Genomic DNA, 22838 nt, shown 5'->3' on the forward strand with positions numbered 1-22838 from the left:
GAGTTGTTCAATCACATGGTTTGGTTTACTCCCCAACTCAAGACGAACATAATGATAAATAAGCATACGAAAATGAGATTGATGGTTCCGCCACTATACACAAAATAAAACATTATAAATACGAAGCCGCACAGATGAACAGAATACCTAGATTAATAAGTGTATTTGACTAAATCAATCTTAAATTATCATCAATGATGATTCCAAGACCGTTAGTAAATGTCCACGACTAATCACGTGTGCGTTTTGCTCCCAAGTCTACGTCAACATATCAGTACGTATTTTATTTTGAAAGTACAAATCGGAAGTAATTTAGAGTTTTGGCTCATTCTTTTCCACGTAGAGAGGGGGAGCATCTTAAAGTTTCCCTTTTACTGCAGTTTAAAACTTCGGTCACATTGTTTCAAATATGACATGATTAGTTTCGACTTGGATTACAGAATTAGATGGTCATGGCTTTTCAATAATGGCTAAACTACAAACGTAGGACTCAAACCTTTGTACCTGGAATCTTTCCCAACCAGATTTGCTGCCTCTTACGTAGGAAAAACTAAAGTGCCATGGCAAACTGTGCTTACAGCTCCTTTTTGGCGTTTGTATGCAGCGTTTGCCTCTTTGGCGTGACAAAGAGTTATCTGTCCATACCTCTGAAAATGTACCCGGGGAAGTACAACGTGTCGTCGGCGGTGGGTTTGTCTGTCACTCGTCTCGTCGGACTCCCGCCTGATGGGACGGGTCTCTCTCTGGCCTCTGACCCCAGCGGTCAAGTCAACTTTATGGACATGGTGGGAAACCTGCAAGGGGACTCTGGCCGAGGCTACTACATGGAAATGTTAATTGGCACTCCCGGACAGCAGGTAGTGTGTGTTAAGATGTTCACTCGTTTGAGTTACAATTTAAATGCGTATCATGTTAATGCTCATTCATCTCACCTGAAACCAAGGGCGTAGGTTTGGTCTCTACATTGGTAAGGATTACAAAGCAACATAACTTGCATGTACACTTTTTGCTGGGGACGAGACATTAATAAAACCGAACAGATTGAGTGAACGGTTGTCAGGGCTACATTTCTCACGAATATAAACATAATTAATTGAAAGGCTAAATGATCAATGCAAAATAAATCTGTATCGAATACAGTGATAACTTTCCTCAGTTTTTGGTTCAAGTGAGACAACGTTTGTTTTGTTTTCAAAAACTTCTAAAGAAACATTTTGAAAATTTCCAGAATAAATGTCTGGATTTTATTAACACATTTAAATTGCAATATTTGCTCATAACTTGAATTTTATGAACAAACACAATAAATACATACTTGTTACCCATATAGCAGACAGACGTTGAAAAGATGTTGGATCAACATTACGCTGTCGATCTTATATTGTTGAATCAACGTCATTTTTGCACCCTCAATTAATGTTGTTTCAACATTGAAATCCTTACAAAACCTAAACCTAAGTCCTTTCGATTATCAATAATATTGGAGGAACGCTGAATCAATGTTATGTTTTCGACCAAAATGCCCGCTCCTCCATAATTCAATGACTTTTCATATTTCCTGGTCAATCATAAATCAACTGTTTGTCAACATCAGTTCATCAAATGTAAAACAATGTTAACCCAACCATCGACTGACATACCATAGAACTTCGTTGTTTCAACGTCACTTGACGGCGAAAATTTCGATGTCAACCATACTGATGATTTTGATAGAAAATCAATGTTTATTCAATTTCGGTCTGCTATCTGGGTAATAACCTCGTTAACTATCCAGGAATGCAAAAAAAAAAAAAAACATTTGTCTTAAGACCACTCAACATTGTCTTTCTAAATAAAGAAATTAAATATAACTGGGGAAAAAAACTCTTCGTAAGGGAATAACAAAAATAAATATGAAGCCTTCCTTCAGGTAAAACACGGCTGCTTATGTCCACAAGTAAGCACAGCCAAACTCAACAAAAAATGAAAACTCCTTTGGGCTGCTTTAAGACCACATAGATGTAATAAAAATGTCAATTGGGAAGAAGGGGATAAACCTCGGTTCACTACATTTCTCACAATTTAATTAATGTTCAAAGTAGAAAACATATAGGAGGACACTTCTCTCTAAGCAGTTTCCTACTCGAGTTTTACAGGTTAGAAAATGCACATTTTAATGCTATGCTAACTCTGACGAAGGTCGGATTTTCAGTCGCAAAATGTGTGGTATGTTCCCCACCTCCACAACATTGATGTCTTTTTATATTACTTGCAGTGGCTGCTAGTGCTGCTGGCCGGAAAAAAAAAAGTCGTAATTTTCCTCCCATTCAAAAAGGGCTTAGGAGATGGCATGTTGTCAACATGTTGTATAACTCATCAGCCAATCAAACGTGTGTTTGTGGGGGAAAAAATGACTGCCACATTCAGCAGGTCAAAAGGGGTAAATGTAAGTCTGAACATAATGAAAATAATTCACTTAATAATGGTAGGGTCAATTCTACCCTTTTAACATATGGGAAGAAAATCTAAATGACCTATATAACTGAAGGCATTATATAATGTAAATCAGGTTGCTCAAAAGTTGGTGGGGACAATTTGAACATCCTAAAAATTTGGTTGTGTTATGTCCCTACCGTCCCTGTGCAAACCTACACCCTTTCCTGAAACTAGTACATAGGGAGAAATGTAGATATTGCTGTTTAAATAAGAGATTGGTAAAATTAAACATATTTATTCACTCCTGTATATAGAATATACATAGAAAAATACGGTATAAAACAACATGTTCTAGACAACACCCTGTCAAATATCTGTCTTAAATCTTGTAAATCCAAGGATGGGGAGTAGCTTGTTTCTCTGGAAAATAGTCTCGTTAATGGTGTTGTTTACACGGCACATTCCTCCATAAGTCCCCAAGATCCTAATTAAGGTCTCAACAGCGATTTACTTTATCCCTCTCGATTATTTGTTTAATATTGCCTCGAGAGGTTTTCATTTCAAGCCAAAACAGGTGTATATTTTCAAATCAGGAATAAGTAGGAAGTCTTAAAAAATATACACCATACAAGAACAAACCTGAAAAATTTATTTTCTGCATAATATTATGTATTTGACTGCCATTTTTTTGCGTGGCGTAGCTACTTGGAGTACTGCTACTAATGTACAGTACATGATGTGTCAGGAAAGAAATATCAGACTTCAAGTCACCAAAGACTTGTTTCAAATCCAAACCACAAAATAAAAGTTTTCCACTTCATTGTGGACCAGACAGTCAACCAGCACGTCTTCAAAGCGACATTTGCACATTTCGTGTTTTAGAAGATGTGAGAGTCGACCTGCGGCTACTTCATTATGAAATCACACTTACTCAAAATGCCCTGAGCATCCATCAGTTCCTGGCCAAGACCTTTGTTGTGATGGCACAACTTTCCTTCTCATCTGACTTGGCACCATATGATCCTTACCCCCTCTTTCCCAAGATCAGTGAGGTAATTAACAGGACCTGTTATGAAGACATGGAGGACATCAAGATGGCTGTATCAACGGAACTGCGGAAGATACTGGATGAATCCTTCAGGAGTATTTGAGAAGCAAAAGGGAGTGAAAAGTGTGTTCGACTCCAGTGGGGGTAATAAAATGGGAATAGTGTTTAATTGGAATTTGATTATCTTGTGACAGAGGTCTTGAAACGTTTCTGATACATCAGTAGGTGCTACAGTAATGACTCATCAATGTTTCATTTAATCTAAAAACACAGGACTAGTCCATAATAAAAACGATATTCTGTTCTCGAAACAAAAATCCAACCTGTCTGCATTGCTATCCAACGTGACACAATAAACCGCAACTATTTCCTCTCCAACTTGTTTGTTACCTTAAAGAAACCTGTTTGGTTATTCCATTGTACTCTCACACACTTGCTGTGAGAAAATGAGGAATGTGGTTCCTAGTGTCTTTAAAAATGTATTTCAATCTGAAATGCTACAATTGCGACAATCAAGGTGTTCACAACAATGATAATTCTATAAATGCACTTCGACAGTATAGTATTCATTTATGTATTATACATGTGCTCAAAATTCTTGAGCAGAGAAAGATAAAAATAAACTCGTAGTTATTACAGAAATAACGTCAGTAAAATAATAATTAATAATAATTATTTCCTTGAAAATAAGACATTCCTTTTAAATTTCAAGTAGTCATCTGTTCGATGACGCGCTGTGTACCAAAACAAATATAGACCAAACGAAGCGAAGGATAGTATGTATTGTCACAGGAGATTAAAGTGCATGTGACACGAAAAAGCATGTTTATTTCATAATACATGCGGTATTTTATGCTCCTGAATAATATGGACCGCTTGGATGTGTGTGGAAGCGATCGCAATATTTATTTAGTTTTTTGAATCCCGCGCCATGAAAATGAGTGACTTCCGGCTTCGGTCTTGCATTGAGGAGGAGGGCGCTGTGCGTCCTCTTCACTATACAGCGTACTGTTGTGTATGAGGACGAAGGATTCTGCTGATTTTGCGGATTAATACATTTATTTTTCGCATCACGCCAGCCAAACTGCTGCAGAAAAATCATTCTGTATGAGGGAGAGGCGTATGCGCCTTTTGGGAGTTTCAAAAGGTTCCCATTCACCGTGGATATTTACTGTGGGACCATTGGACTTACGAGGAAGTGAGTAAACATCTTGTTTTGTATTATGTCAAATACGAATACAGTGATTACAAAGTAAACACTACAAACTTTCTTTAAATAAAGGACTACTTACGTTTGATCATTGATAGGCATGTAAAAAGCTCTACTCATGCACATTAGCAGCACATTAGTTGCACAACAACTGCAGCAACCCTCCTCCGGGGAACGAACTGTAAATTGCTCTCCGCCGGGCGATTTGCCGATCCACAAAGACAATCGACAACCCAGTCGTCATGTCAATAATCGTTATGTGTGATTTTCCGCTTCGAAGACTTTGAAACATCACTCGGTTCGGGTTAGCATGTCGGCTAGCTTTCACGCCTTTTGGTTTGTTTACATTCTCCGAAGCCGGGGAAGGGAAATGACATATGTCCGATTTAGGTGTCATAAAATATCGTTCGGGAGGTGCGACAGTAAAGGTGAAGTCGACAGTTTTGACCATTATGGAGTAATTTTGCCATGTCATCCTGAATAAATGCATTTTTATTATTTCATATTCCATTTAGCACAAGACTGTTATTTGTCATGACCATGCCATTTATTTAGTAATTGGGGAAAATACTTGGATAAAAAGAATATCCTGTAAAAATATTGAAGTAAAGAGACGGAAACAATGACATTTTGCAGCTCTCTTCGTCGCGTTTTCCTCGTTGTCAATAGTTCCCCCTCGACGGGCTGACTGGTCTTTCTCAAGCCATTTATATAGCTATTGGGGGAAAATACTTGGATAAAAAGAATATCCTGTAAAAATATTGGAGTAGAGAGACTGAAACAATGACATTTTGCGGCTCTCTTCGTCGAGTTTTCCTCATTCTGAATAATTCCCCCTCAATGGGCTGAATAGTAAAACCGATGAGCCCAGTCTACCGCTGACATCATCCACCTGTTGGGGACGCTAAAGCCCTATAATGGTAGGCGTGGCTAACCGGCAGATTAAAAGACTAATTTCTCGTCATCTGAGTTTTGCTAAATTGTTGTATATAGTCGAATCATCTCAAAATATGATTCAAATTCACATACTAATGCCATTTAAGACTTTTTTTTCTCCTGTCGTATGCTTTTTAAAGAGGAATAGCACGTTAAATGTAAAGGCTTTAAGACCATCTCTGAGCAGCTTGATGTTCGTCTGACTAGAGTACATATTCAGAAATTGAAAAATCCACAGGATGGTAGCAACCTTCCATGTTGTGGCACTGACCATTAAAAGAAATGTTGATGAAGAATTGAAGAGATGGATAATTCAAATGGTCCCAGTGTCACCCAGACCAACCTCAAAATAAGATGATCTCCAACGTCAAAAGTATATCATTCAGATCACACCATCCATTGGTGTTTGAGCTAATGGGGACTTAATGGGAAATGACCAAGGAGAACACCACTGAAACTATAGAATTTTTAAAAAACTCATTTAATTTTTTTATCTTTTATTTAGTTACTAAAATTTCTGAGACCAATGTTATTTTTCATCAAGTGTATGTGTGCATAGGTTCAGTCATGTTCCACCTTATAGTTTGTGTGCCTGTGACTTTTGAGGCATTTGTTTGCTGAAAGAAAAATGCCTTTGGAATTCTACAGCCACTATGTAATTCATTCTAATATGTTCACACTCTATTAATGAGATTCATTTTTCAAACTGGTAATTTGTCAACACATAAGTTTAGAACTGTAGCTCAAAAATCAGATTTTAGATTATTTTTCAGTCAGACAGATGTTTTGTAAAGCACTGTGGCTTCATCGTTAGACACATTGCCGCTAGGTGCACTGCACATTCTGTAATGCTGGCATCATGTGATGCCCTGAGAGGATGGCTGTGTTGTTGCCCTTGAGAGCTCAGGCCTACACGACTCAGGGTATCGTTTGTTGATGCAACACAGTGGAATATTGTTTTATGATTCTTTCATTAATCAGTTTAGCCCGACTGATGGGCTACTGTGGTGTCTGAGGAGTGCATGCGGCAGCAGCTCTTGGCAGCCTAGAGGTGTGTCGGTAGGCTCAACCCCGCTCACATGCGCTCACATGATGCCTGCCTGTGAGAACCACTGTTTCTTAGCAGGCAGCTGACTGGGATTACGAGGCTCCCAATAGCATAGGGCTGCCCCACACTTCTGTTGAGCAGCAACTCACCATTCTTGGTTTAGCCTGCTCATTTTAATGATGATTACACAGAAATATGCTTGTGTGAACGACTTCATTTAGCCCGCTTGATATGTAAAGTGCCTAACAAGATCATATTAATGTTTAAGGGCGACTGAATGCTCCCAGGGGGATTGGACTATTAAAAATACATGATGCTTTAGGGTGTTGTAGGTTTAACAGACATTTTATCATTCTGTATTTGATAGACCATTTAAACCATTGGTGAATTATCTCATTAGTAACTTCACACCGTGTTCTCAACTGTCTCGTTACACAGATCAGAAGTGCTTTTGGAGAGGCTTGACTCTATAGCCTAAAGTGTCATTGCGTTTTTTGTCAATGCAACACCACCACTTTCTAGAATGTAGTTCGCATACAACTATTTAAAGGGACAGACAATCCCTTGTATAAATGACCTCTTTGGGAAAGATAGTTGGTAAAAGTATTTAAGTGGTCAAATTGCTACATTTTCAGACCTCTGATAATGGAACGCATAGAATTTTTGTGATGTCAATTATATCCACTCACATGCACACTGATAGACTAAAGCACAGGTGCATGTCATAACGAGTATGAGAATGCCCGCCCTTCCACGTGGCATCCATCTGTGATACTCACATTTGGTTGATTAAAATAGTACCATTGTTAATAGTTAAAATAGTACCATTGTAAAATTCCTCTTGTGTCAGGTGGCCACATTCTGGAAGTGCTGGATTTATGTTTTTCTTGTTTGTTTTGTTTTGCATTGGTTAAATATTCAGAACAAATGAAGACAGGGGATGTCACAATATTCACATTGTCGTGATTAAGGGTGTGACAGAATATCAATATGATGATGTACTGTATTGCCATACTTTGTATTCTGATAGGTTATCAGTAGTGATGCACGATAATACATTTTTCAACCGATACCGATAACCGATAATTTCCTCCTCGTTCCAACCGATAACCGATAATGTCAAGCCGATAATTCTATTAAAAGATTTATGTAAAATTTTAAAGTTTACACAAGAGAAAATATTACTGTGCAAAAATATAATTTATTGCTCCTTTTGTTCAACATCAAATGTGAACAACTAGTAAATTCCAACATATAAATAAAGACAGATTTTCTGACATTGTGTAATGGTAAACTTTTGGCAACAATTATTTACAGAGTAAATACCTAAGTTGCACAAAAATGCATTTAAAAGTAAGCCATTCCTAACATATAACATTACTACACTGCGAAAACACACCTCCTTAAGACTAGTTAAATTCCCTTGTTTTCAGTGTAAATCTATTGGAAATAAGTGAACTTATCTGCCAGCACTTCAGTTATATTTCAGATTTATTGAAAAAAAATAGCCAGCTGAAAATAAGCTTAACAGCCTAATTTTAAGCAATAAATTATTATACTTAATCCCAAAAAAAAAAAGTCAGAAATGTTCAAAAATGTTCAAGAATAGGTATGGTTCAAAACATTTGAAAGCATTTTTTCCTTGATTTAGGTGAAAAGGGTTAAGTTTTTTTTTTTTTTTTTTTTTGATGTATGGGCTTAATAAGAACAAATGGCAATATTTACTTCAAGTAAGTGGAAAAATCTGGAGCATTCATCTGTTAATTAGTCTTTAACACTCAAAACAAGATGGGGAAAATTATTTGACTAGATTTAAGAAGAATGATTTGATTAAGACGTTATCAATTTACAGCGTACTGAATGCATTACTGACTGGCAGACTTCTTGTGAGTGGTTTGGTGCATGTTACAATTATCATCTAACCACTGTGCCGAAGCATGCTTACTTGACATCACTTGTCCAAAATGTCCGTGGTGAAACTCATGTATTCGGCATGTTTTTCACGAAGAATGGTGGTCGTATAAACTGCATTATTTTTATATCCGGGGCTTGGGCTCTCCGGTCACTTCGGTAAAAAAAAAAAAAATCTCGTCCGGCATCCCCCTCCCTCCTGTGCCCTTCAGTCCGTCCGGCCACTGTAGTACACGATGAGTTAAACCAGAGATGAGTAGCGGCAGCAGCTACGTCCGTACCGGTGTTATATCCGCCCGCCCTGGCCGTCTCGCCGCAGCGTATACGGGGCATGGCTCTGCTCCGGACAGAGGCACGCGCCTCGCGTCCGCACGCTGCAGGGGAACACTCGAGAAACCGGGGTGTTCGCCGGAGGTCCTGCCACCGGGCAATCGAGCTCGGGCCGCCTGCCCGCCCCGCCAGCGGCCTGCCGGACCGGCCACAGCGGCGGGCTCCGTCGGAAGAAGGCTACTTGTCGATTATCGGTGTACTTGCCGGTGTTTAGGCTTAGATGGAGTTTACCACCAGCTTTGGGCTGCATTCCTAAACAACCCGACTTCGGGAAGGCCGCAGTGCCTCTCTATTGTCACAAGCCCCATAGTTTATGTATGTGTGTTTAGCTGTAGCATTCGCGTAGAAGCAACCTCGTATTCGTTCCAAAAATCTTTGTGATGCAGTTTTAAATGGCTACTGGGTTAGTGGTGTTGAACGAGGACTCTTTCTTTCCGCCTTGAGGAACTTCTGCAGTGCATGTTTTGCAGAATGCGAGAGCGACGTTTGTTTACCACACGGAAACAACCCACATTAGTGAGATCCGCCATAATATTGCCTTAACTCTGTTGTGTATCTCCGCCTCCCCTATGACGCCATACTCTTCAACCCCTCCCCCCTCAGCGGCTTTAGAGAGAGGAGGGATTGAGGAGGCGGCAGTGGAGAAGTAGACAAAACTGCTTCATTTGCGCACATTTGGAGGCTAAATCAAGTATATAATTATCGGATTGCATTATCGGTTGAATTTTTTTATCTGGATTATCTGTGTGACGTCATAATTGCCATTATCGGCCAATAATTATCGGTAACCGATATTATCGTGCATCTTTAGTTATCAATATGCTCCTGCCAAGAATCAAAATGCGTGTCTAAGTGTCTATAATAAGACATCTTAATTGGGATGTTGCAATAATGTAGTTTTGCCATATTTTTTTTAGAAGAAATATTGCACTGAAATATTTTCGTAGTTTGTGAGAAAGGCAATAGTTTATGAAAGGTTGTCTGCAATAAAAGAATTTATGTTTAGAATCGGCTTGTATTTTGCTTTATTTGTTGTATTGTAGAATATGGGAGATTGATTATTTGATCCATGCATTGATAATTGTTGTCTCACCATATCGTGAGATAATTGTTATCAGCAGCCTTGCATCGCAAATTGTATCATATTGTTAGGTATCAGGGGTTTCCACCCCTGCTCGTGATATCGCAGTGATAAAAGTGCCTCAATATCAACAGGGTCTTGTCTCGATATTGACTTGGTCTCATCTCGGTATAAAATTATGAGCAGTTGAAGTTAAAATGCCTTTTTGGGTCTGGTGTACTATGTACAGTAATTTAGGCATGCGCTTATCAGTGCAGCAAGACTGGGCAAGCAGACTTACTTGGCCTAGTATACGTTGAATGCACCTGATTAGTAGTGTATAGCCAAGTGAACACGTCAAGGGATATAAACTGGTAAATCGATGACTGACTGTAATCAATTTTTGGATTTATGGAAAAATAATCGGCTCTGTAATATAAACAAATCAGCATATAACTTGATTTTACCTGTGATACATTGTTATGCTTTTATTGCCGTCTTAGTTTGGTGGCAAATTCTATTGTAGTTTGTATTATTGTTTTATAATGTAATTTGTCACAACAGAAACAGCCTGCACCATAATAACAATAATGATGGTTTGACACCAAACAATCCCTACAAATTTACAATGTCAGGTGACAGTTTCAGCCTTATTAACATGAAATGATGATGTGATTACATTGCTGCAGTGTTAAATGAGACACTGTCTAAATGAGCCACTAATTGCCGCATCTGGTAGCATGTGGCAGAGGCATGGGGTGAGGTGTCGGCTGTAGAGCTTTGCATCTAATAATTGGTACAAACAGGTGGCAGATGCACATTGTCAACACGTAGATGCCACCAATTAAACAGTGAGACTTGAATTGTATGTGACTTCATGCCGCTTAAGCTTTACAGTGGGGATATCTGCCTGAGGTGGAGTAGTCAAGCTGAGAGAGGAAAGAGTGACTTGAAAATGTAGGCGTTGTAGGCCCTTTCTCTCCCCTTTGCGTCAAGCTTTGCCTTTTTCAAAGTTGTTTGTTTGAACAGCTAAGGTCAATGATTGTGGTACCAGGTACACAGTTGGTATTTTACATGGCACATTCACAGCGTGTGGTTGAGCGCCAGTGCAGTTGGGAGAATGTGATAAGCAACACATTGTTGATAACAACTTACGTCAAGGAAGTTCGGTTTTAAGTGTCAAGATAATTTGCAAAAGGTGGACAGAGACGGAACAAGCAAATTTAATTGCATTTTGGTGGAATAACTTAAAACTGCATTCAGTATTTATATTTTGCCTATTGGCATTGGCCTTAGGTCATTGGTAATCCACAAAGGTTGAATTAAGGCAAATGAACTTTTCTTGTTTCTTAATCCATAGTACGTGTTTATGCCTTTGATGAGTGTGTCCCCTTGGGGTTGTCCCGATACACAACCTCCTGTTTACTTGACTGGTGGCGAAACAGCTCACAAGGACCAATTTTCTTATGGAATAGGGACTTTTTGTATGTGTTTTTCGAGGCAGGCAGGCGAACAAAGCATTTTTCTCATTCATGACCATATATCTTTAAAATTATTTGAATCATAGACTTTATAACCTATCGACATGACACGGGAAACAGGGCCGATTTGTAGGGGGCCTATTTTTAAAACCTTCAAATTCAAATATTTTTAAAACCAAAGCTGCTACCAACCTAAAACCAAAACAGGCACCTACCTTAACCATATACAGTGGGGCAAATAATTGTACTCCTATAGGAGAACTTGCACAATTGGTGGTTAACTAAATACTACTACACTATACTATACTAAATACAATTACAGGCCTCTCTAATCTTTTCAAGTATACTTGAAAAGATTAGAGAGGCCTGTAACTGTCAACATGGGTAAACCTCAACCATGAGAGACAATGTGGAAAAAAAACAGAAAATCACATTGTTGGATTTTTAAGGAATTTATTTCCATATTAGAGTGGAAAACAAGTATTTGGTCACCTACAAACAAGCAAGATTTCTGGCTGTCAAAGAGGTCTAACGTCTTCTAACAAGGTCTAACGAGGCTGCACTCGTTACATGTATTAATGGCACCTATTTTATCTCATTATCGGTATAAAAGACACCTGTCCACTGTATCAGTGAGTCACACTCCAGACTTCACTATGGCCAAGACCAAAGAGCTGTTGAAGGACACCAGAGACAAAATTGTAGACCTGCACCAGGCTGGGAAGACTGAAACTGCAATAGGTAAAACGCTTGGTGTAAAGAAATCAACTGTGGGAGCAATTATTAGAAAATGGAAGATATACAAGACCACTGATAATCTCCCTTGATCTGGGGCTCCATGCAAGATCTCACCCCGTGGCGTCAAAATGATAACAAGAACGGTGAGCAAAAATCCCAGAACCACACGGGGGGGACCCAGTGAATGACCTACAGAGAGCTGGGACCACAGTAACGAAGGCTACTATCAGTAACACAATGCGCTGCCAGGGACTCAAATCCTGCACTGCCAGACGTGTCCCGGCTTGCCAGACGTGTCCCCCTGCTGAAGCCAGTACACGTCCAGGCCCGTCTGCGGTTCGCTATAGAGCATTTGGATGATCCAGAAGAGGACTGGGAGAATTTTTCTGCAAAGGGACCAGGACGACTGATCTGTGTAAAGGAAAGAATGAATGGGGCCATGTATCGAGAGATTTTGAGTGAAAATCTCCTTCCATCAGCAAGGGCTTTGAAGATGAGACGTGGCTGGGTCTTTCAGCATGACAATGATCCCAAACACACAGCCAGAGCAACAAAGGAGTGACTTCGTAAGAAGCATTTCAAGGTCCTGGAGTGGCCTAGCCAGTCTCCAGATCTCAACCCCATAGAAAATCTGTGGAGGGAGTTCGAAGTCTGTGTTGCCCAACGACAGCCCCAAAACATCACTGCTCTAGAGGAGATCTGCATGGAGGAATGGGCCGAAATACCAGCAACAGTGTGTGAAAAGCTTGTGAAGAGTTACAGAAAACGTTTGGCCTCCGTTATTGCCAACAAAGGGTTCATAACAAAGTATTGAGATGAACTTTTGGTATTGACCAAATACTTATTTTCCACCATTGCCCCATTCCCACTGAAACTAGTAGGTCAACACGCGTTTTTTTCCAAGCTGATGCAACCCACTAGCAATTGGCATTTGGCACCTTTCCCATTGACAAAAAAAGCCATGTCTTTTTTTTCTTTTTTTTTCACCCGTCTAACCCCCCACCCCTCCTCAGCCGTGCGTAAGGTTACGTAAGGTGACGTCACCACGCTAAAATGTGCGTCGACAATTCATTCAGATCAAGGAAGTAAACAATGCAGAGCAACATGGAAGCTTCCTTTCCGTTTGTGTTCTCCGTTTTCATGCTTTTTACTGCCCTCAAAATGATCGAAATGCAGCAAAGGATCAACACTCTGCTTGTGCTGAGGCAACGTAGGCGACGTGAATTCTTCTTCTTCTACTAGCTTTGTTATGAACATTGATGTAACTACGGTTGTGGGGCGTGTTAAATGGGAGGCGAATAGCACGTTGTTATGACGCATCACATAAGAGCCTACATCACCACGTAGATTAGGGTGTTGACTATTGACCCGGGGTTTTGCTTTCACACTGCATCACGATCAGAGCCAAGGTGATTTTAACGCGGGTCGCTTGGCGGGTTGATTGACATGGGTCGAGGCGAGTCGCTGCACCTTTCCCACTGCCACCAAAAGCCGATTGTTAGTGGGTTGACACGGGTTTTTTGGCCAGTGGGAAAGGGGAACATGATTTGCAAATAATAAATTCTTTATTCTTTAAGTATAACAAAACTTAGAATGGCTATAAAATTCTCAGATTTTACGCTAGATACACAAAGCCTCCAAATGCAGAGATAATCACCTATATTTTCAGGCTCAATCGCAATATTTAGCATAGCATATATAAGTTTTGCGCAAAATATCAACTTATTTTTCTTTCATTTACTGCATGTTTTCAACAGCTAATAAATCACTCAATGTTCACATCAGTGACTTAATACTTGAGGAAAGCATGTAGACTCAATTATAACCAGGGGTGAAAGTGGCTAGAATTTCTTGCCGGAACTCCCCGACGTGAAGGTCGCCACGGAGCCAGAAATTTTATTTATTTATTTTTCATTCAAATTTTTTTCAATGATTTGCAAAATGAAAGTTAACAAAAACAGCAATTACCCCAACCTCCATCTCCTAATTTTTATTTTCGATATGCTAGTATATTCAAATTGAAGTTAATGTCAACATTCATTTTTTTTTTTTTTTTAATAATAAAGATAGAAGTAATATACATTCAAAAAATAAATACAAATGACTATATTATGCAAAGTGAAATGGAATATATTTTGAAGATTGCACAAACATTGACTTTTTTTTAAATCATAAGGAAATGAATAAGTAGCCTAACATAAATTAACAAATATAAGTCCAAAGTGCACATTGACAGCTAAGATGTTCTGAACCTCCCCATCAGAGCAAATAAAACTAAATATGATAAATAAGCCTCAACTCTTTCGTCGCTCTTAAAGATTTACATTTTATGTTGCATTGCCCTTTTTTTGTCGCATCAATTCAACAAGCTTTTTTTTGTTGTTGTTCCTGAAAACATGCACATTTGAACCAATCAGAGCTAACCATCTCTGCTGATCACATGTCAGTATGTCAGGCAATTGAACGGATAAATGAGTCCAGGCGTTTGGCTTTGCTGCGTGCATTCGCACATTGACGTGACTCATCATCATCAGGCTTGGATAACTGCAGCAGCTGGGGAAACCTCTATGCCGTCCATGGAATAAAATCAATAATAAATATTGGTGGAAACAGATTACACTACACAAGCACTTTATTATGCTTGTTGTTAAAGGGTATGACAACACCTGGGGAAATGCTAATATTCAATCATTTATCCATAAATGCATGCCTTTTGGATTCATATCATGCCACTTCGTGTAATCACACACATCGCAACACCAAGAAAATATAGATAGAAATAGAAGTTTGGATCGATTGTCAAGCTAAAACGACCCGCCCACGAGATCCCGGAAATCTAGCATATTGTGTGCGTGACGTCACTACAAGGAAACAACCGGCTCAGTGCTTAGTACTGAATGGCGGCGATGATAGCGGACAATTTTGTTTCTAGTTGCAGCGACGAATCCGACGTAACGAACAGTCTTCTAATGGTGACGAGGAGCGTTATGAACCTTTCTTTGGTGTTTTGGGTTATCAATTTGAGCCCAAACGAAAGCCAATGCAGCCTAATGAAAGGATCATTGAGAGGAGCAATCACACTGATGAAACACCGGCAACATCGTGTGGGAAACACCGAATGGTTTGTTTTGCATTTCTTTTTGTGAAGCTGATACACTGTGACCGCAAAATAATGTCATGTATAGAATAATTGTCATTTATTGTGCTATCATAGGTTTTCGCTCTGCCAACAGACACAAATATGAATGGGATTCGAGGATTTGTTCTATGTATTTTACGAGCGATAATTTATACATGTGTCCAGTCCTATATCCAATGCGTGATATGTTTTTATTATAAAAGAGTACTCACTCTGGCCATTTCGAGCTTGGCTGCTTCGCTTCTTGCTTTGCCTAGGGTGGTCTCATCAGAGCCAGTCGTCCTCTTTCTTGATATCTCGGGACATTTAGGTGGCTGCGCGTGTATGGTGGCTGCTTTCATCAGCAATTTCTTAGCAAAACCAGATTTCATTTGTCCATAGTTCGAATAGCTTTCAGGTGTAAAATGCGCACCACACAAAACCGTGCCGGAGGCTGGGTCTGCAAAATTAGCCCTCTTAGCACGGACAAACTTTACTCATTGTCTGTGTGGTCCAGCTCTTTTTCTCGCGTTCGGGAACTCATGGGTACTACATTGCGACAAATGGCTATTTGTAGACCACATAGCATGACAGGTTTGAACCATTTTAGCGATTTTTTGATAAAACACGAACGCAACTCTCTCGTCGATAAACAACGATTGCACCTGCCTCGACCTTTCGTTTCCTTGTTATGACGTCTCCACCCCATTCGGCTGTTTCCGGAATACTTTCGGAAATGTTCGTAATTTTCGATCTATTTTCCATAATTGCTCATGAATGCGATTTATTTTTTTTGTTAGCTTTATTAATATTTGTTATCTTGCCACATAACAGTTCTATTGATATCTCACAGCCCCTTAGTGTTTTAATACCCTTTAACACTTGTGTATGTAAATCTGATGTTGTTTTAATTTTTTTTCTTCTTGGAGCTGAAATGCATGTGTGGCATCTTAGTATTTTTTGAAAAATTTTTACATAGTGTTTTGACAGTTGTTGTCATATTTTCGGAATCAAAGCACCGTGTACCGGAACAGCATTCTGGCCATGAATCTTATACCGTAACTGCGTTCTGGCCCTGAATCTTATACCGGAACTGCGTTCCTGACCGTTCTGGCCCACTTTCACCCCTGATTATAACATATAAATAGATTATTAATAAATTCTATATACAATCACAACTTTTATCAATTAGAATAGCGCTTAATTGTCATTATACAGTTGTACAATGAAATTGTGGAGCATTTCCCTTTGCAGTGCATGTTAAGTTAAAATCTCAAAAGTGACTTGCAAGTATAAAATCTAAATAAACAAATATAAAATGTGTTTGAGCCCTATTTTCAGGCATTGCAAGTAATCGAAGTGAAGTAGCAGCAGTTTGACAGTTAAGGCTTTGAATATTACAGGGGAGTAAGTATTGCAAATAGAATATTGCATCTAAATGAATATTGGACTATGCCTTTATTTCCCTTTGCAGTGCATGATGTTAAAATCTCAAAAGTGATTTGCAAGTATAAAATCAAAATAAACAAATACAAAGTGCAATAGATTTTCTAGTCTGATTTCAATGGTTTTTGTGTATTTTGGGGGGATTGGATATCTTATTGTACAATATAATAATAACAGTCCAGATAGATGATGTACTGAGAAAATAATTATACCATTGTTTAAAAAAAAAAAAAAAAAAATCTGGCATTGTAGGCAGTTACTTATAACTTGAGTATTCTTTTCACAAAATACTTTTTTTTACCTGTACTTGAGTAAATCTTTTAGGTGGCTACTTTTATTTGAGTAATATTAATTATAAGTGACACTACTTGAGTACTTGAGTAAAATCTTTGGCTACTCTACCCACCTCTGGGACATTCTTTGGTTTAAAAACAAAACTCATTATAACATAAAACCCTTTCAATAGATTGTTGACTTCAAACCTAAAAATATCAAAGCTTTTAACAAGGTTGGCGAGGGATTGATAGATAGAATTTTTAAACTTGTTTTCCTGGCACGACATCACTGAGTCTCCAGATGAGTGCTTTGTGGTTAAAGCCTCAGGTGGTTGTGAGGTGTTGGGTTAATGGCCATTTCAGGGCAAGGGATACTTGCACGAGAGTGTTAATGTGGCCTCTTTTTAGTCTCTATTTAGTAATGAAAGCTAAAGACGTCACTGGGAAATTATTTCCTGCTCAATAATGTCATGCCAGGAATACCAAATTATCTCCACTAGAGTTTGTGTTAGGCGCTAACCAGAGTGTGCATGACGCATACCAGCAGGTTCTGGACAGGTCGTGCAGTCTTTAATGTTGTAGTTGACTCAAGGGTAACATTGTGAATTAAGGCTCCGCCTTTGTGTCTTTTCAGCTCAACATCCTGGTGGATACCGGAAGCAGTAACTTTGCAGTGGCTGCAGATTCACACCCATTTATTACTCGCTACTTCAACACTGCACTGTAAGTGGCTTAAACATGTTTGAAAATGACCTTTTACTGCATTCAGATATATTTGACACTTAAGATGACTTATTTAAGCATAATACTTCATTATAAGTTTGTTGTGATGTCACCACTTTTTACAGTACATAAGTGACCTAAAGTCAGATTTACAAATAACCTGTTAAGGAACATTATATTGTCTGTTTTAATGTGGCTACTGTCTGTGTGTAGCTCCAGTTCTTATAGATCAGATGGCCAGACTGTAGCTGTCAGATACACCCAGGGTAACTGGATGGGTGAACTTGGCATTGACCTTATCTCCATCCCTAATGGCCCAAATGGTACCATCAACGTCAACATAGCTGCCATCTTGTCTTCTGAAGGCTTCTTCCTACCTGGGATAAACTGGCAGGGCATCCTCGGACTAGCCTATCCCATGCTGGCTCGGGTAATTCAGATAAACTGCACTTCTATGCAATTGTCAGAGAGAAAAAAATGATAAGAGTGATATTTATTCCAGTCTGTTTAGTCTACATTTTAGTCACGAAACATCAGTGACTCCTAACAGGATAAGTTATGGAAAATGGATGGATTTACCCAGGGGTTAATGTGGTTAGAATTTCTTGCCGGAACTCCCCGACGTGAAGGTCGCCACTGAGCCAGAAATGTTATTTTTCATTTTTATTTTATGTTATTTTTTTTGTTGTAGGGGGCAGAACTACTGAAATGCTAAGAAAACTGTTAGGTCAGTTATTTCTATAACACATACAAAAACTGATTTTCATTCAAAATTTTTGCAAAATAAATGTTAACAAAAACAGCTATAACCCCAACCTCCATCTCCTAATTTTTATTTTCCCTCATTTCCTTACATAATAAATGCCAAATCTCGATTTTAACTACTTAAGAACATAGGATGTATATTAGAATTGAAGATAATGTAAACATTTATTTTTTGTCGTGTTTTTTAACAATAAAGATATGAGTAACATACATTCAGAAAAATAAGTACAAATGACTTCTATTATGCAGAGTGAAATGGAATATATTTTAAAGATCGCACAAACATTTACTTTATTTTAAATCATAAGGAAATCAATAAGTCGCCCAACATAAAAGAACAAATATAAGTTACAACAGCTAAGATGTTCTGAACCTCCCGATCAGAGCAAATAAAGCTAAATATGATAAAGAAGCCACCTTAACTCTTTCCATGCTCTTAAAGATGTGATCCATTTTCAGTTGCATTGCCCTTGTTTTTTTTTTTTTTTTTTTTTGTTTTTTTGTTTTTTTCTTTTTTTTTTTGCTGTTTCAGAAAACATGCACATTTGAACCAATCAGAGCTACCTATCTGGTGATCACATGTCATTATGTCAGCCAATTGAACGGATAAATGAGTCTAGGCGTTTTGCTTTGCTGCGTGCATTCGCACATTGACGTGACTCGTCATCGTCAGACTCAGATAACTGCAGCAGCTGGGGAGACCTCCATGCCGTCCGTGGAATAAAATAAATGATAAATATCGGAATAAAATAGATAATAAATATCGGTGGAAACAGATTATGCTACACAAGCACTTTTTTATGCTTGTTGTTAACACTTGTGTATGTAAATCTGATGTTGGTAGATTGTTTTCTTCTTGGAGATGAATTGCACGTGTGGCAGCTTTGTATTTTATTTTATTATTATTATTATTTTTTTTTTTTTACATAGCGTTTTGACAGTTGCCGTCATATTTTCGGAATCAAAGCACCGTATACCGGAACAGCATTCCGGCCCTGAAGCTTATACCTGAACTGCGTTCCGGCCCTGAATCATGTACCGGAACTGCGTTCCTGACCGTTCCCGCCCACTTTCACCCCTGGATTTACCGTATTTTTCGGACTACAAGTCGCACCTGAGTATAAGTCGCACCAGCCATAAAATGCCCAACGAAGAGGGGAAAAAATATATATATAAGTCACACCGGAGTATAAGTACATTTTTGGGGGAAATTTACTTGATAAAATCCAACACATAGAACAGACATGTCATCTTGAAAGGCAATTTAATATAAAAATACAATAGAGAACAACATGCTGAATAAGTGTACAGTGTACAGTGCATGAACAACGAAATGCGAATATACTGTCCTCACCGGGATACTACGGCTCGGTCCTGGCTATTCAGGGGGCTAAACTAACAAATGACAATGCTGGACGTCCGTGTAATTTGCTGAATCAATTTCGTCCTCGATACCAAACAGGTTCGCATCAACGTAAATAAATGATAATTAGGTGCTTTTACAGCAATGACACAAACTGTTAGCATGCGTTTGCTAGCATTAGCACATCGTGCAAACAACCACACAACTTGCTCTAAGTGTTCGATCGCGGGTGGAAAACCACAACAACAACAGAAAAGATGATATACACAGGCTTTGCCTCTGTAGAGATATTTTACAAGCATAAACAATGAACGTAGGTTCGCAGCCGTGTTTCTCTCTCGCTAACTCGCCCACTCACTCAGAGCTACGTAGCTGTCGGTCTCCTTCTGGCGTGTGAGTGCTCTTCTTCACGTAAACAAGTGCGAGTGCGCCCCCACGTGGGCATTAAAGCACCACAAACTAAAAGCATGCATTTCAATATAAAAAAGTCAATAATACAATCCAACACACATTGCCAAAGGCAGAATGCGACGTGGCCATAGCTATTAAGAGTCATTCAGATAACTATAGCATAAAGAACATGCTAACAAGTTTACCAAACCATCAGTGTCACTCCAAAACACCAAAATAACACGTGAAATAATATCATAATGTGTTAATAATTTCACACATAAGTCGTTCCTGAGTATAAGTCACACCCCCAGCCAAACTATGAAAAAAAACTGCGACTTATAGTCCGAAAAATACGGTAATAAAGGTACTTCTCTTTTGAGGCATATTGTGAGCAATGCTAATTTATCATTAAAATTTGACTTTTCATGTACAGTACTGTACATCTGGAGCAAATTCATTCCTGATATTAAGGCCAGCTGTATATTACAAAAAGATGGGAGAGGGTTCAGTATTGAAATACTGTCAATGCATTTTGAATTTAACATGACCTGACCTGTTTCTAATCATGATTACAAAAGCCCGGCAAAAATGGTCTGATATCATACAATACTCCTATTTCTCTTCAGAGTTAAAATTGGAGAAGGTTGAACAGAGCTGGGTGCAAGTAAAAGCTTTTACAAATGGCTAAGGCATTCAGAGAATCTTGTCAGGATACACTATGCCAGTACTTCTCAAATAGTGGGGCGCGCCCCCCTGGGGGGGCGCAGAGCGATGCCAGGGGGGGCGCATGTGACCTTTTTTTTTTTTTTTTTCTGCCGTACTGGAATAAAGTGTACTTGCGCATCCACTCAGTGGGTGGCAGTGGCGCTCTCATTTTCAGAGTGCGTGCAGTGTTTTTGAACTAAGGAAGAGCACTCATCACACAGAAAACAAATATGAAGAGCAGTGCGCCGCCGCCGTTTTCCGACCGGACTCACTCACGCAGCGACCCACTGTCTTGTCCGGTTCTCACGCCGCCGCCCGATAAGTGCCATTTTCGGCTTGGGATCGTCACGACGAACGCCCTCACCTACGGTTCTACCTCGGCCGCCGAGAATGCGCTTTGTTCGTGCCGTTTGCCTTTTAGCTTTGACTTTTAATACTGTGGGTGATGAGGAAAGACTGTTTACTGTGTCTAAAAATAATTATAGCGGACCGACAGAAGCCAAATCAATTAAGACGCCACTTAAAGACATTCGACCCTAATCTCATTGATAAGCCGCTTGATTGTTTTTCAGCGAAAACGTGCCGAATATTGCCAACAATCGTCCTGCTTTGTCAGTGTTATATCAGTAAACCAGTGAGCATTGTTAGCATACTCATTGCAAAATGACTCCACACCATTGTAAAGGAGGTAATACTGAGTGTGAGCAGCAAAAATAAAAACTGTCCTTCTGTCCAAGGACACTCTTTTTTTCCTTTATTCATTTTTGTTTTTTCGGTCCAATTTTTTGGCATATTGTCCTCATGAGTGAATGTTTCTAATCAATTTGAATTTGTTATTATTTACTGATTTTATTACATTTTATTTTTCAGTATCAAATGGTCAAAAATGTACCTTGAGTGTATTTTTACAGTTTGAATGTGACTTTTTTTTAATTCGGGCAAATTGATGCACGTCAAGTCTTCTGTTACAAACAAAACAATGTTAATAAAGTTATACTTTATTATAAGTTGATCTATGTTACCTTTTTTCTTTATTAGAAAAAAGGGACACAATATTAGGCAGATGCGTATTTATGATAGTAATTTTATAGACAAATAATACTATTTACAGTGGCGGCAGAGAGTTGGGGGGGGGCGCGAAACATTTACGTCTTGCTTGGGGGGGGCGTCGCAGAAAATAATTGAGAAGCACTGCACTATGCTGATAGGAAATACGAGTAGCAAGGTTCATCGTTACACTCACTCAATGACTGCGTTGTATTTAAACTCTTTAATTGGTTTGTTTCATACAACATCCATTGATTTTTGTCTGGTTAAATTTTGCCAAGATTCTACCTTTGTGAAAATCACTCAAACAAATCACATACTTTTTATAAGCACAGATGAATAATTCAGAGTTGGTATACCGAATAAAGCATACCAATACAGCGCAGCTAAGGCACTGTGTTACACCAAGTTAGGATTCAGTTATATCAAATACTCAAGGAGCATGCAGACATCTATCAGCCTAACTTTAAAAAAAATGACTATTCCACTAAAGATTATAAAAAAATATATATCTTCGAAATTAAATTGAGTTAATGTAAGGGGTCTGAGGGGCTATATGAGACATGTTTGTTTTTCTTGTAGAATATAGTATTATACTTACGGTTTTTGTCGGAAACCTTTTTGAAAAGCTCAATAAATTTGGACCCATCCGAGAGGCTCCGCCTGTCTTGGCCACTGTCACTCTCACACGGTCCGTTCAGGAATGTCATGCAAAACACAGCTACCACATTAGAACCTGATTCTGTGTGTCATATGCAACTGCTGAACGCAGCACAACAACATTTGGCCATGATTAATCGTTTGTCATCTTGCCATTGTTGATTTT

The 22838-nt window shown here is 38.9% G+C and overlaps 1 protein-coding gene across 1 annotated transcript in view; it reads left to right on the top strand.

Moving 5' to 3' along the window:
- The first annotated feature begins 317 nt into the window (after nt 1-317).
- bace2 (beta-secretase 2) overlaps nt 318-22838 on the top strand; it is a 50736-nt gene continuing 28215 nt past the window's right edge. The window contains exons 1-3 of the mRNA XM_057838595.1: nt 318-857; nt 17651-17739; nt 17953-18169. Coding sequence (XP_057694578.1) covers nt 561-857; nt 17651-17739; nt 17953-18169 — 603 coding nt within the window. The 5' untranslated portion in view covers nt 318-560. The remainder of the gene's footprint in view (nt 858-17650; nt 17740-17952; nt 18170-22838) is intronic.

The sequence above is a fragment of the Corythoichthys intestinalis genome, chromosome 6 (assembly GCF_030265065.1).
Source record: "Corythoichthys intestinalis isolate RoL2023-P3 chromosome 6, ASM3026506v1, whole genome shotgun sequence".
Taxonomy (NCBI): Eukaryota; Metazoa; Chordata; class Actinopteri; order Syngnathiformes; family Syngnathidae; genus Corythoichthys; species Corythoichthys intestinalis.